This window comes from Agelaius tricolor, unplaced genomic scaffold, assembly GCF_023055355.1.
Source record: "Agelaius tricolor isolate 1412-34295 unplaced genomic scaffold, bAgeTri1.0.p SCAF_8, whole genome shotgun sequence".
Lineage (NCBI taxonomy): Eukaryota > Metazoa > Chordata > Aves > Passeriformes > Icteridae > Agelaius > Agelaius tricolor.
Genome location: NW_027269268.1, coordinates 6908660 through 6924994, shown reverse-complemented (window position 1 = coordinate 6924994; position 16335 = coordinate 6908660). Strand labels below are relative to the sequence as shown.

At 41.9% G+C, this 16335-nt stretch overlaps 1 protein-coding gene across 2 annotated transcripts in view; it reads right to left on the bottom strand.

The window, feature by feature from the left end:
• The window catches only part of ZNF827 (zinc finger protein 827), a 98580-nt gene that overhangs the window by 4821 nt on the left and 77424 nt on the right, over positions 1-16335 (bottom strand). For both annotated transcript variants that reach the window (XR_011679895.1, XM_071431487.1), the window contains 3 exons: positions 5501-5638; positions 3808-3979; positions 2158-2324 (listed from right to left, as the gene is read on the bottom strand). Coding sequence is in view for 1 of the 2 variants with exons in the window: in XM_071431487.1 (XP_071287588.1) it covers positions 2158-2324; positions 3808-3979; positions 5501-5638 (477 nt within the window). In the remaining variant the exon portion in view is untranslated. The remainder of the gene's footprint in view (positions 1-2157; positions 2325-3807; positions 3980-5500; positions 5639-16335) is intronic.

Here is a 16335-nt window from a genome sequence, read left to right as displayed (position 1 = left end):
AGCTGTGTTAAAAGCTGAGACTTCACTAAAACTTCAAATTCTCCATGTGATACAATCCCCTGATCAAGGCCTCTGCGAACACCAGCACCTGTGTACTTAACTTTAAACTGAGTGGCACCTTTAAGATAAAAATGTAGGAATGCACTAATGAAATCTGATGACCTGAGCTGCCAGTAGGGAGGATGACTGGATATCATACAGAAAGATTCACTGACCTTGGGGACAAGAGTAATACAAATGGAATGAAATTTAATAGCGCAGAGAACAAGGTTATGACCTGAAGGGCCAGTAACAAGAATTTTTGCTACAAATGAGAAGTGCTTAGGTTGGAAACAGTCAAGGAAAACAAAAGCAGAATTGGAGCAGAACAAGGGATGAATATGAGCAATCAGTGTTGGGGAGCCTTCAAGGAAGGTAAATGTGATCACAGAATGTTATTGTGTCACCTATTCCCAGTAGCTGCTGCTGGTTTGTACTGCCACCACTGCTTATTTCATTTCAGCTTGTACAGCTGTGATTGCATATGTCCAGAGCAGGGGGTCCAACAAGAACACGTGCAGTGAGGGATTGGTACAGCAGGAAAACTGTGTTCCATCTAGGAAAAGGCTCAGTGTACATTTAGAGGGCAGAGTGTTGTTCTCCAGAAATGCACTTAAGGAATAAATACTGTGGAAGGAGGGATGAAAGGTGGAAGGAGGAAAAGGAGGACTGCTGTTTCAGATAGAGGGCAGTTCTGGACACGAACAATGTTTGTGTACTCTAATTATCACTACAACACACACTAGAAATTTTAAAAAGGTCCCTAATCTTTAATGCAGAAGTCTACAGCTGCCTGTCCCTTGAAATAGTTCATTTAAAACAATGATACTTCTTTGAAGGCATATGCCATATCCTCACAAACAGCCCCTTTATGACCTGGCAACATCACAGGATAAGGAACTGGAGGCAAGTGACCCAGAAATCCATTCTATTTTTCACTCTGTATTTGCCATATGTGTGAACATTTGGCTGAATCCCCAGCTGAGGGGCTCGCTTGGGCAGGGTGAAGGAAGAACAAGGGGGTTTTGCCTATCATCAAAAGACAAGTAGCAGTTTCAATCTTTTAGCCACAATAGGAAAATACAGCAGAGCACAGCTCACTTTTGAGCTCTGAGGCTTTTCACATAGCTATGGGTGGTGTTTCTCATTTGCCTTGAACTCCTCTTTATGAAGTGAAGTAGTGCTGAGAGCTATGCTGGCATAAAATCCCTTGAGAGCTTTCCAGTAGTTCATATTTCTGTGGTTTCATTTAACTTATGTATCTGTGAACACAACCAATTGTATTCTTCTCTCCCCTCTTCTTCATCCCTCCTGTTTTCCCAATTTTATTCCTGGTAGGACAAGAAAAGCAATTTAGTGATGGAAAAGTTGTGCTGGATGCAATCAGGTTCTGTATTGTAAATACAACTGTGAGTAGTTTGTGGCAGCAAAAATGCTTCTGCCTGGTCTTATAAAAGAAATTAATTAAAAGATTCCAATTTTCTTCTCCTTAAATTATGCCAGACTTCATTAGTTGGACTAAGCATATGGAGCTTGTTTGAAAACTGCTATTGCTCTTATCCTTGGCTATTAAGTGAGCAGGACCAGGGAGCGAGCACGACTTGTTCTGCTATTTAATATAAAGTACATTTATGGTATTGCTGAATCACAGTGTCAACTAAACATCAGCATCAAATTCCAAACTGATAGACTGGGGGGCAAACACAGAGAGGAGCAAAGCTCAACATAATGTTTATTTCAGACTTAGAGCCAGGTATGCACAATTAGCCCTCAAAGTCACCTTATCATTGCTCAAGTCAAAGCAGGATTTTGATGAAATAGTAAACCAGAAAAACAAATGAAATATTTGACTGACTCCAGCAGGAGAGGGGATTTGGGGGATAAGGGGAATAGGAAGAAGGGCTAAGTAGTCCTTCATTTATTTCACTAAGCTTGAAAATTGATCTGCACTACCAGATTATTTGCCTGGCTGGAGTCCAATTCACTTCAACTTTGAGAGATCAGGCCTTAATTAGCAAGCATTTCAGTGAAAGCAGAGTGCTAATGGGAAGTGTGAAGGTTGCACCTAAAAAGCAAGGAAGAGAGAGATCACTGCAGCTGGGAGAGAGGGATCATCACCTGTGTGCTTGTTGTTGACATGAGCCTTCATATCTGCCTCTTCCATAGTGACAAAATCGCACGCCGTGCAGCAAATGGAGAACATCCACTGCTCCTTATCCACGTGGAGGGACATATGACTGACAAACTGGACATTCATCTCTGTCTCAAACCCACACACATGGCAGCTGCAGGCAGAAGAGAATTCAAGAGTAAAAGAAACATTCAAAACCAAATCACAAACAGCAGCCTATTGCCTTTCCCCAAATTTGTAAGAGGAAACTCACACCACAGTTTTCTGCTCTTCCTTGCTGCTCAGTGTTCACTGCAAAACTCTTTTGTCTGCTGAACTGCCTTTGAACTGATGGCCATGCCAATGTGATTAAGGGCAGGCACAATGCAACAATCCTGTACATGCTATAATGATGCTAAATAATCATAAAGTTAATTAAAAACTACAGATTCCAGATGCTGTGCATCACCTAACTGATTCCTTTGGGCAATAAGAGGCACTGCAGCTTTGCCAAGATGTTTAGTACAGCTGATACACTGACAAACAGAGAGCTTGCTGCACACTCCAGGAGTGATTTTCAAGCCCTGGAATGGTTCCCATGCCAAACTGGGATCTTGTGCAAAACTGCCTGGCAGTTTCAGTGTAAGCAAGTAAAAATGGGTTCAAACATTTCTTATGCTTGACTGGAAAACAGCAGTCTTCAGCTATGCAAATAATTAGCAGAGATACAGATTTTGCAGCCAGCACATAAACAGAGTGATACTGAGAGGCAGTGGAAAGGACCCTTTAATTTAACTTTCTTTGTAGAGTCCTCCTCTTGCTTTGATTAGGCCATTAACATTTAAAACAAGCCAGAAAGATTGGAAAAGGCATATACTCCAGGGCACTATTTTGCTTTCCCAAGGGGAAGCACTAGATAATCTAATCCAGCAGGTCTCATTTATTTCTTACTTCTATGATTTTGTAATTAAATCTGCTCTTGGCACTTTGACTAAAAGTAAGAGTGATTTGGTAATCTGCTTGGCCACTAGAGTGCACATCACAGTTTGCAGAGTGCACAACAGTGCATACAACAAGAAGAATGTCTAAATATCCATTTTATCTGGGCAATTCCTTTCAATTTTTCAGGCAAATTCTCCTGAAGGTTTTCTTACTTTCACCATGTTGGTCACAGAATGTATATACCTCTACCAAACAGAGGAAATGTGTAGATTGATATAACAATTCTTGATAACACTTTTAAACTACTTGATTTCATGGATTTGGCTGAAGACAATGGAACAATCAGAGGCAACTGGAAGCACTGGGTTTCAGATTTGCTGTGAATCCGTGTACACAACAGGATGTTTCCAAACACAAAACTTAAAGGAACACTGCTTAAAAAGTTAGAGGGGCTTCTAAGAGCCCAGCTGCCTCACAAAGCCACTCAAAAAAAACCAATTCCACAGCAATCCCCTGAGTCCTTCCCAATGGGCAGCCAAGTCAAACAGCACGAAGCAGCCAGCCGGGCTTCGCTGCTCATCCTGAGCCAGATCCGAGCAGGACCAATGCCGCAGCCATGGCTCCAAGCCGGCAGCACCACAAGGGTGGCCCTGTCCCACGCCCTCAGCAGGCACACGAGGCAGTGCCTGGTGCCCAGCCCCTGGCTGGGGGCTCACCTGTAGTAGTAAGGGTGCTTCTTTCCATCGCTGCCCTCGGCCGTGACGGCGCTGACGATGTCCTCGGTGTCGGTGCTCACCAGCTTCACCGAGTGCACGGTCAGGTGCTGGTTCAGGTTAGCGCGGCACTTAGCAGCATAGGGGCACAAGTGGCATTTGTATTTTCTCTCTTCTGAAAAAAGGAGCAGAGAGATGTGAGTGTGTACCTCAGGCTGAAGCCAGCTGCTTTGAAAGCTGCCAGTAACCAAGCGTGCATTCCTTTGGGTTTCTCCAAGCGGCTTTCAGGATGAGGCACTTTGGAAGCTCGACATTTTAGAAGTTTATAGGAGTCCACAGCAATTACTCAGAAAAAAACTCCAACTAATTTGAAAGTAGTTTAGGGCAAGCTTTTTTAATTTGCTCTACCATTTGTAGTCGGATAATAAAAACTTTATAAACTGGAAAACTGGGGCAACTGCTGTTCTGGGAGCTGCAGCAAAGCCAGTGGAGAAACAGGTCAATAGTCTACAACTCCTTCCTTTACCCAGCATCTTTTATTTGATTTTTGGACTTATTGTTGAGGTTGCCCATGAAATTGCTTGCAGAAAGCTGATAGTTGATGATTTTTTATTAAAATCCGATGGTAGGAGGAAGGGGAACACTGTATATCATCAGTCCAGCTCTAAAAATGAACAAATGAAAAAGCTCACTCAAAGAACAGTGGAAAAAAATAAACTAATTCATCATGAGTTTCTGATGCTTCACCATTTTAAATATTCCTCATTTTTATTTTAAATTAATAATTTCTAGATCCTGGCAGCACAGTTTTTGTGCATGTGCCAGGCTGCATTTTGTAAAGGGTTGATTAAAATAACCAAACATTATGTCTGCTTTTACAACCTGTTCCTTTGAAGGTCTGCTCCTCTAAAACTGAAATATAATGCTATAAATGTGAGGGGAAAGGCATTCCATAAAGCAGCTTAGGACTAAGGAAACCCCACTAGACCATGGAGCATCTGAGCCTTTTCAGGATGGATCTGCTGGGTGGCCCAACGTACACTGGCATTATACCAACAGGATTTCTCAGCACTACATTGGAAATTCTTGCTTCCAAGTGTTATGTTATGCACCTCAGCAGGCTGACAGAGACAATCTCCCATATAAAAACTCTGTCTCAGCTGATTTGAAGCAGATTCACTTCAAGAAAGTTGATATGGGTTAGAACAGCCCCTGTTCCTCTCAGAACTGTATGATGACAGCAAAGATGAATGAGTTATTCAATTCTTTCGCAGATCTAAAACACCAAAGCTAAATCTTTTGTTGTTCAGTGACACTTGAAAAGTTCATCAGGTGAATGATATTTCTGTCCAAAAAAACCCCAAATCCGTCCAAAAAACAAAAAAAGGCTGTGCCTTCTCTTCAGAGCTCCATTACCAAGCTTGATTATCAGTTAGTGTCTACAATCTGATCTGCTGGAACCTGGACAAACTTGAATCAACAGGAGAAATGTCACGTAGGCTGCAAAGAAATAAAATGTTCACTCCCTCAGCCTGCTCTGCCATTGTGTCCATTGTGTGCTGCTCCTGTGCTTGGCTCTGCCCCAGGTGAGCTGAGGATGGCTCACACACTCCTCTCCTTACGATCTTTCTCCTCCTGGAAGAAACCCCACAGAATTCCCAAGTGCTGTGACCAGCACAGGCAAGGCCTGCCTTACCTGTGTGCAACGAGAGGTGCCGGGACAGAGTCTGCTGGCGACCAAACACTTTTCCACACACGTCACAGGGAAACAGCTGGTCGTTAAATTTCCAAGATGGCAATCCATTTCCCACCTCCAGCCCCAGCTTTTCTGTTTCTGTGCCAAAAAACACAAAGCAATCTTCAGAACTCTGAAGACTTGCAGATTTCATTCAGTAGAGCCCTGTAGGCGTCATATAAAATGCAGCACTTTGGCGGCGTGCTGTGTGATCTGGCACATGAGTTCATTTAGAAAGGAAACTCCCATTGCTGGAAAGGAAATGAATCTTTCATACAGCATCTTTCATACACACCCCAAAGCAGAATGCTGAGCCAAAGTGTTCTGGACATAGGCACAGGCAAGGAGTTGAACCAGGTTATGTACAGAGAGAAAGTCAAGAGTGAGCAGGGCAAGCATTAACCTCTAATTATGGTTTTGTGGAACAGCCACTCCTTTGGCTTTTTCAGTCACCACCTTTCCCTGGTGCATGAAGAAGCCTGGTCTGAGATGGTCTATCTAACACTGGATTATTATTCAAAGCTGAATAAAGATTTTCAGATAATTTCTTTTCTCCTGAGGCAGGAATTCTTGCTACACAGAATGACAGAATTATTTAGGTTGGAAAGGACCTCTAAGATCAAGTCCACCCATTAACCTAACACTGCCAGGTTCATCACTAAGGCCATGTTCTAAAGTGCCACATCACACACACACGAGCAGTGTGACTCTGAAGACCAGAAGACTGCTCAGACAAACATTAAAACAAAAGGACACAGCACCCCAGTATATGGCTGACATCCAGGGTAAGCTCTACCCAGCACCGCTGTCCTCTGGCATCAAGATCCCCAGCAGCTTAGAGGGCCACAGAAAAACTGTGACCCAGAGTGATCTATTATCTTTTAATAAGTGGTTCTAATTGTTTCAGGAGCAGACAGAGTCTGCAATACAGAAAAAAAGAAACCCCACAGAGCATAGAGCACAGATATGAAAGCACTTTGTAAGGAAGTCGAGAGAACTGGGGATGAAGAAGAGGGAAAAAGGTTACACAATGCTTCAAGAGGTAGAAAGCATGGCCAGTTTTGATTTGGACAGAATGGAGCAAAAAGCAGGTAGAGGCTGGGGACAGCAGTGTACTGCTTAAAACAATAAGAGAAAGAGCATCAGCAAGTCTTGAGTGAAAAAATACCCTGTGCAAGGGTCCTGTTCCCTGAGGAGAAGGGACTGCTGTTGTAAGAGATGCATAGACCTCCAAGGGTACTTTTTAAACACAGCAGCCAGTAGTGAGGGGCTTGGTGTAATTGTTCTAGTTCCACTGGAAGGAAGGAAGGCACTGGCAGAGCACCTTTCCCCAAACCAACACCAGCTCTGGGATCACTGCCCAGAACAAGCTCCACCAGCACGTGTGAACACGGCCTGATGGAGGAAAACCACTTGGCTGGCATTTCCAGCTAAATGGGGGGAGAGGAGCTGGGGACAGGACTTCAAAAACATTATAGTGAGCATAAGTCAACATGGTGGAGTTTGGCACAAACAGCAAAATCTTCATCCCATGAAGCACTGAGGAATAAACACTCCCCCTGCACTGGCAGCCCCTCCCTGACAGTCAGCTACCACTGCAGATGTGACTACCATGGCTGAGAGAGTCTCTCCTTCAGAGAGAGATTTTCACACAACTCCACTGTGGTTTAGGCAAAGAGCTGTCAAATACTTGTATTTAATTTAAGCAATAATAAAAACAATGCCTCATTTGGGGCAGAGAGTCCACACAGCAATCACAGCAAATTTAGGGCTGGCCATACTTGCCAGTCCCTTCTCCACTGCTGTTTCATTCTCATGTGACCCTGTATTATGTACAATATTCACACCAGAGGAATTCTGAGCCACCTCTGAGTGCTGCCATCCAACAAAACATTTTTCTTAAAAAAATGTCTAGTTAGAAAACAAGTTCTGCCTATTCAAAATACTCGTTTTGTGAAATTAAAAAAGAAGACACCCCCCCTCCCCTAAGGGCTGTAAGTGACCCATAACCTCTAAGAACTTCAATAAAGAAGGACTCTTTTTTCTTGCTACTCTTGAGTTCCAAACAATGGAAAAATCTGACTCTGTGGTAGCACTACAGATGTTTCAGCAGAGCTTTTTGAGTACATAATCAAAACAGTGCTTCAAATGAGGAAAATAGTAATAATTATAAGAGAAGGTCACAAGGGTGAGGGTTGCTTCAATATGGTCCCAACAAAAAATGAATTAATTGGGACATGTACCAAACAAGCAGGCTCAATTAAGTAAATAAGTCTCTTAACAATTCATTTCAGTATTAGTCATCAGCTCTCTTTTATCTCTGAAGAAAAAGAAATATATCTTCTTCCCTATGAGGGATTGTCCTGGGAAGCTCATGGGAAGCTGGAAAAATAGCAGCTTTCTGATTATGTCAAACTGGTGACAGCCAGTCCCTTGCAAAGCAGCTGCATATTTTTCATTGATGCAAAAGAGGACACTGAGGTGTTTTGAAAAGTCCTTCTTTTACTTGAAAGATGCATTTGTGGAGTCATAACTACAGTGCTTCTTCCTTCTGACTGAATCTTCTCTCTGCAGCAAAGCGCTTTTTCTATTCAGCAGCCTCTTAGTTTGTTCATGGCAAACCAGAGCTGGTCTCTTGCAACAGGAGCCTCAGCACTCTGTGAAACATTTCTCAGCACCAATGAAAACCACCTATTTCCACCCATCCTACCCTCTGGGCAAGCTTTGACTGCGTGCTGGAAACTGCAGCTCTGTGTCCATGCAGTGGTCCAGAAATCTTCCCAGAACATGCCTGGCCCCTGAGCTCTCCAGGGAAGTCAGGTGAATCAACTTCTGCATTCATTCCTTGGGCTCTGGTTTTAATTAGTTAATTAATTAATTAATTAATGCCAAGGAATGGTGTTTTCTGGGAAGTGAGTCACTGTGCACAGCCCAGTGACTCCAGGACCACAACACTGGGCTGTGCACAGTGTTCCCTGTGCATGCCTAAGCCCTGCTCCCAGGCAGTCAGTGTTGTTAGCCCTAAAGAACACCTTACACAGGGGCCAGGAGAAAGATGGACGGAGACCAGCTAATGTTAAATAATAAATCACCATTGTGAATGATGTCTCACAGAAATCCATCATTCACCATGACATCCCCTATACTGAAATGAAAAGGAGAACAAAAAGAGAGGAGGAAAAAAAAAAGGACTTGCTACAAGATTTCTGCTTTAAATGTCCACAGCAAATTCCAAAACTCCTATGTTAGAAAGTCATACAAGACAAAGTTATATTGAAATGATTAAGCAATAGATTGCATTTCTGTGTGAGTTTTGGAGTTTAAAACAAAATATGCTCAGTAAAATGAAAGGCCTCCAACTTCTCCAGGACAAGATTAAAGAGAAACAGAAGGATTAAGACTCAGGATTTTGTAAAACTAATGATAAAATTATTTTGAAATAACTTTGCATAGAACACTTAAGAGCTAAGAATCTTATGCAAAGGTAAGACTTAATAAATATAGTGAAATACATCTTTATGGACACCTTTCCTGCCTCCTGCATCACCTGGTATTACTCCCCTTCTAGCCACAAGTCAGCTTCATGATGAGTAGCTGTGTAGAGCTGACCATCCAAGAAGGTTAGGAACTGCCACCATTTGTATTTCCTCTGAGATGAGGACATCAACTGCAGAAACATTGCTCTGTGCCTCCTCTTCCCCTTCCAAATAGATTTAATTTCTGGCAAACAAAGCACTGCAGCTCAAAAGAGTCACCATTTACCCCTTTCCTGAGGTGTTGGGCATAGTTCTGAACACACGTGTATTTTCAGTTCTCACATTTAGTAAGTAACCTTTTCGTCTTCCTCTCCAACTGGTGATATCAATACACAGAGTGTGTTAATCACCCCTTCTGAAAAGTCTTTATCCTGACTTTTGTCAGGATATGCTTGGAGAGAGGACACCATAGCTGGTGGAAGCTGTAACTGAAGAAGAGGACAAGGCATGACCTGAATACAAGCGACTGTCTGGAGTCACCCAATCAGCCTTGTGACTGCTGGTGGCTGTCAGGCTCAAGAGCTCCCCAGGGACTGCCTTTGGATTCTCATATTTTGATTATTTATTTTCTTTTACTTTGATGTACTTGTCAATTCTTCACAATGGTTTATGCTACATTATGTTTTAATATGCTGCCCAATGCCCTGCCCAACTTCATCACTTTATACAAACAATGGAAAGAATGAAACCACTATTTAAGTGAAAAAGACAAGCCTAAGAAGAGAAACAAAAAGTGTGCTGAGTGTAGTATATGGTAGAGGTAATTCATGCTATATATGTGTATAAAATATTGTAGAATCTAAGGCATGTCTGTGACCACCCCGGCTGGGAGCAGAGACTTATGTTTATTCAATTAGTTCCCAAACAACGCTGAGATAATATCAAGTCTATTAAGGTATGAAAGAAACCTTCCTGGGCCATGAGTGCTAGTTTCCTTGGAATGTCTGAATCACTCACAGGACCTGCACCTGGGAAGATTACATCTACTGTACCCAAGAACCGGGGTCACTCTGCTACATACGAATACAGGCTCTGCCGAGGGGCTCAGACCTCCCTCTGGACCTACCTTTGTCTGTTCCTGCACATGCATGGCCCCAGCTCTACATGTGAAGAGACACAAAGGAACGTTGGTCATCCCTGCCTCAGGCAGAACAAACTGTACATAAGCTGGCTGCTTGAGGCATTCTGGGTGAACCCCTGGGGAAACGCTGGCACTTTGTCAGCTGGATCTCCGTTCACCCAGCGCCTGCACCCGGGGCTGATGCTGTCTTGGCTGTGGTGGTTTTTCAAAATTCTATTTTTTGTTATCGATCTAATAAATCTTTGTTACATTTTTATTACAAATTTGGCTGCCGATTTGATCATTTATAACACTGAGGTTTCATTCAAAGAAGATAAATTCATGTTTATAACCGTTGTTGGTTTACTGTCTGCTCTCACATCCTGTAACTCACTTAAAACAGCTGCTTCTCTGTTTTATCCTCACACCTCCATAGACCTTGGGAGCAACCAAATCCACAAGGGTAGATCCTTATGGTCAGATGGAATCCCATGGGTATAAATGAAACAGATTGTTCTCTGCAATAAGGATTCCATGTAGAGATGGGATTGAGAGGTGCTGATAAGCCTTAACATGGAAGGTCAAAATTCCTTTTCTCTCCATTGTTCTGGAAATGTATGTCAGGGTTATATTTTGGGTTATTCAGACACTTTGACACCACACAAATGTTCAAGGAGAAGCTAGGCCAGTAATTTTGAAAATTAGGTGCACAGAAATCCTGTGAAAATAGAGAGTGGTTGTTAGAGTGTTTTCAGTAAATGCTGCTTGCAGGCCACCAAACTAGAAAATTAATAAACTGACTAAGAAAAGGTGGACAAGGTAACCAGGGTTCTGTGAGCTCATGGCAAGAGGATGAACACTCCTGTGCAGATGTCCAACAGCAAGGCATCTCACTTTGCTCAGAAGGATTTGGGACACTTAACAATCATTGGGTGACTTTTGGCTGCTCCCAGCCTGAGGTGAATTGCTGCTTTTTCCTTTGGGATCTGTCAAGTACCCCACATTTACCCAAGAGGTAAATCCACTGCATGCAGCTCTACAGGAATGTCAGAAAAGCTTGCTCCATTAGTAAGGTTATTTCTGTTTGGTTATGTCTAAAAGACAAAAACTTCAAGAAATTATTTATTCAGAAACAAGGTAATAAGGTCAGATAATCGTGCAAACATTGCTTTAAAAACATTTATTTGCTCAAAGAAATTTTCTTTCCTTCTTCTATCTGCATTTATCTATCCTATTATAGAGTCTTCCTATTTCTGCAGTGTTCCCATCATCAAAGATGCATTTTATTGCTTTGGAGTCTTCCCCTTACATGTTCATCCATCACCTCTGGCAAGCACACTGTATTTAAAAATTGAGAACTCCTTTTATGAAATATGTAATTATGGCTCTGTTGCAAGCTTGTTTGCCAAAAGCCTGTGAAAGGTTCCCAAGCTTAAAAATATATTGACTATACAGAATTGCAGTGCTCCAAATATTATATATCTTACTCCCTTTCCAACTTGCTTCCACCAAGGTTTTATTTGTAGGGCCAGAATCCTTATTTCTAGTAAGTCAGTTAAAATAAACAGTGGAATCCTTCCAGGTACTGTAGTTCCTGAGTAAGATATCTCTCAATTTATCTAAGCTATCAGAGATCCTGATTGGCCCTGCAGTCTTAATTTGTCCCCCCCTGCATCATTGCATCCTGTCTGCTCTTGGTTCAGGGTTATCTTTTACTGTGAGCTGACTCATCCACTATTAACTGAGATAAGCAGTTGCTTTCTAGGCATAACATTCTCCTATATTCCTCACAAAAATACAAAGAACACAGGAAACTCTAGTTCCACATGTGAGGGAGTCATGTCCTTTTTGTTTCATAAGCCCCAAAAATCTGCACGTAATCAATCTTAATGACAGAACAAATGCACAGAGGAAGCAGAAAAAGTCTACTTCCCAATACAAAAACTTTACCAATTAATGCTCTTATTTTTTTCCCCTCAAAAGCTTTGCAAATGTGTAATGTTACTGTGGAGTTGATAAAAAGCAGGAATGTTATGATAATTTAAAATCCTTGATATAGAAGAAAGTAGAACCCAAGTGATTTTATCTATCAGTAGCACAGTGCTTAAGCTGCTCTTTCTGAAAACAGCAACCATCAAAGTTGGAAATACTTCAGTGAAGTGCTTGCACAGCCCACCAAAAGAAACATTAATATTGTGCACAGAAGCAGTCCAAGTGCACAACAGACAGCAGCACTTGAAAAGGTTGCTGAGAAACAATAAAAATGCCAGGGTTTGGGAAAAGAATAAAAACAGGTAAAAGATGAACTTTAAAGTTGACTCCATAGAGAAACATGGAAAAAAAAGTTAAGCCCCCTTCACTGCTAAGACTTAGCCCATTGCTCAAAAATGGACAATCAGAAGCAGAGGAGAAAATCATGGCAAAGAAAAGATTGGGATGACAACATCTGACTTTAAAACACAAAGCCACTCCCACATTCTACCTTTGCATCAAATCTCACACCTATTTTCACTTCTCTTTTACTTCTGAGCAAACCATGAGATACCTTGTGATAACCTTCATCTGCATTACAAAGCTCTGGGATTTGCTTTTATTCTCTGCATTAAACTCAAAACTTAAGAAACAACCAAGAAGAGAGAAAAATATCCAGTCAATTCTGTGCAAGGTGGCTGAAGTTGCAGATTTTTAAGGAACCCTAAAGCTACAATAATGTGGCAGTCATTACTTGAAAATCACTTTTACAAGGTGTACATCATGGCCTCAATTTGAGGATAATGCTGGGCAACAATCTCTCTTTCCCCAGCTTGTATCACCACTGCCTTGCTAGAGCATAAAGCACAACCAGCACTGGCTTGTGGTAACTGCATCCATTAGACAACAAGACAGAATAGAACAATGTAAAATTCACAACAGATGCAAAGTCAGGCTCTCCCAAGCTGTGAATTTGCTGGCTGAGAAGCAGCAGTCCTGGGAGAATCCCTTTATCTCACTGCATGGCTCCTCCATGGTTCTATCACAAGGAACATCAGCTGTGTTATGTGGCTGCAGATGAAGCAATGCAATTTGGTCCAGATGAAATATGAAAAATGGCTTTTGTTTTTCACTGAGGGTGCTGAGACATTCCAAGAAGGGCAAAGGAAGCACCAACAAATCTGCTCCCCAAAAAGTGTTTTTCAAAGCTTCATCTGATCATTGTTGGCCAAGAAAAATAGAGCCTTTAAGTAGCAAAAGGCTCTATCACCATTACTAATTTTTTTTCTTGTTTAGAAATAACAGCTAAAGTTAAATCCTGCATCTATTGTCAGAGAAAAACCTGGTAATGTGCTCTCTTATCTTTGCATAATATATTTAATTTCATTTCCTCCTGAAAATATATTCATGACAACAGCTAGATGTACATAATAAACTTACATCACTTTCCTCTAACTCACTCCCAAGCAGGGGGCCCTCACATCTATCTCAAGCATTTACACTGCTTGCAACACTTCTTTTGGATGCTCCAACACTGAGCTCCTATGGACTTATGAAAGTATAATTTGCTCCTATTGCTATTTTTAAACCAAAATTAATTCATTTCCATAATGCCAACAGGTTTCTACCTTTTAAATTTTTTCCTTAGACTTCTGCTTAAGACCCGCTCCCAAGAAACACTTTTAAAAATCACTCAAACATTTGTGCACATTAGGACCATTAAGGAGCGTACAAATTTTCCTTTTTTGCTTTTGTTTTTGTCAATGTGACAATTTCTGCTTGCAAGTCCACAGGAAATATGGGTGTTTCTTTTCTATAGAGAAGATAATAGACACAGGTAGGGCATTTTGCAGAGCCTAACACTAGTAGTTCCCCATCCAGCATTCAGATACAAATAAAGACAAATTTGCCTTTAGATTGTATTTTTCTTTTCAGCTTTCTGCCTCTTTTGGGGTGAAGCAAAATCTTCTGTATTTGGAAGAAGCTGATAAGCAGAAACCTCAGTGAGGGATAAAAATAAAATAAAGTGCCAAATGCAGGTTGAATTCCTGAGCTGAGTGAATTAACACAAAATAATCAACACTGGATGAACAAGAAACTACAAACATTTGGCCAGAGCCACCTTTCCCAAGGTGCTTGTGATTGCTGCTGTGAAAGAAAATGTTTTTGCTGCTTTTATTGCAGAATCCCCAAGTGATAAACACTGAATCATTTTGCCATCACACTGCCATTTCCTTGAGGCCTTTAAGTCACTCTTTTTAAGATACTAACATCTCTCCTTGCTCTCTCTCCTATCACCAGCCCATACCTGTAAACCATCCCCTCCTTCTGCATAATTCTCCCATCTGCCTTCTGCTTTTGCAGGGCACCAGTAAACACCACAACTGCCCCAAACTCAACTAAAACACACAATAAAAAATTAGGGTAAATTTGTACTCAGATTGAAATCATCCTGTAGAAGAAAAAAACCCCAAACCTGTCTTCAGCTTGGCTTAGATTACTTTTAAACAATACTCTTAATGTCTCTCTATCCATCTGTCCAAACAGCTGATGAATTTTGCATTTAATTTACTCTTAGGCAGACAAATGTTATAGAAGACAAACTTGTACAAGGTAAGATAGGTGAGGACTGAAAGTCTCAAGGTAACTCTAAAAAGAAATGTCAGGAATGATGTGTTCCAATTCCTTTTGCAGAGCTAAAAAGTAATTTTAAAATCTGTCTTTCTATTTCAAGTTGAGCTCGTATTTGGAAAAGTTTCATCTTTAGGAAACAATTTGACTCAGTGCTGGTGCTCACATTTACAAAAGATCCTGATATTAGGAAAGACAAAAGAGGATATGAAACCAGAGATAGGTTTGAATGAGATGCAAATTCTAAACCACAGCATGCTGAGTATCAGTAAGCCAAATGCCTCATCTATCAAATCTTTTTCAGGAGGTTGTTCAATCACTGCTGCAGCTTTGTTACTGAATTTATATCCCAGAATTAGAGCAGGAAGGGACTCCAGAGGCCAGCTTGTCTCTCCCACACCCAGAGGCACATCAGTCACTCACCAAACTTACCCATCAGTCCCAACAGATGCTTTTCTTACTAATTTTTTAAAAAACCCTCCTGTGACAGAGGCTCCAGAGGCTCCTCTGACAGTTGTGCCAGTGCAAAAACACCCCACTGCTAGAAAGTTTCACTTGGTGTCTAGTTGCAATCTCCTCTGCTGTCATTTAAGCTGGTTATTCCTTATTCTGCTCACGTGAACATAGGCAAGGTTTATAATTTTCCTCTCAAAGCTGTCATTTTACATATCTGAATGCCATTATCATTATCACATATCATCTCCCCTCTTTTCTTCTCCAGACTAAATAAATTGGTAAAATTCTTCAACCTTCGTGCACAGCTCATGTGTTCTAAACCTCTGACCACTGCTGTCTCCTCCACATTGTTCTTGGATTAGAGCCCAAAACTGAACTCTGGGCTCCAGCTGCAGAGCAGAATCACCACATGTGCCTTACAGACAACATTCCCAACACCTCAGCCAGATGTTTGTCCTTTCTGCAATGCCACCTCTTAACACAGAGTCTGACCAACACTACTCCAGATCCCTGCCTTGAGCCGCACTGCCTGGCATTCATCCCTCCCCTTCCTTCATGGCACTCACCATTGCCCCAGGCACAGAACTCTGATCTCACTGCACTGGCTGCTATTTTCCACAGTTTCTTCAGTTCCTCAAGGCAAGTCTGGACTCTAGGTCTGTCCTCTGAAGTGCTTTTAGCATCTCCTTGCAAGGTGTGCTGCAGACATTCAGTAAACATCCTTTGTCCTCCATCATGCACAGCATTCATGAAATGAATGAATGCCAGAGCAAGCAGAGCCTCCTGCAGACCCCACATGCTCCCTGGGCTGTGACAGCCACACCTCAGCCTTGATCAGAGCTGCACCTACCCTGGCTTCCCCTGCTCACCATGGGCACTCTGTGGGAGGGCACAGCAGAAGCTTCACTCAAGCCCAGAGGTCATTAACTATTGTTAGGCTTTTTTCCATATGCATCTCCAAGTTGGTTCCAGTTGTCCTTCCTGAAGCCAACAGGCTTTATTTTGCTGTTTTCCCTTCTTCCTTTCCCAAAACCAATTCTACAACTTTGTGTCATTCTCCCCCAAGCTGTCTTCTATCACCTGCATCAGAAGACAGCTCCCAAGAACTTGCTGGGTAGCCCTGTGCTGTCTCAAATTCACTT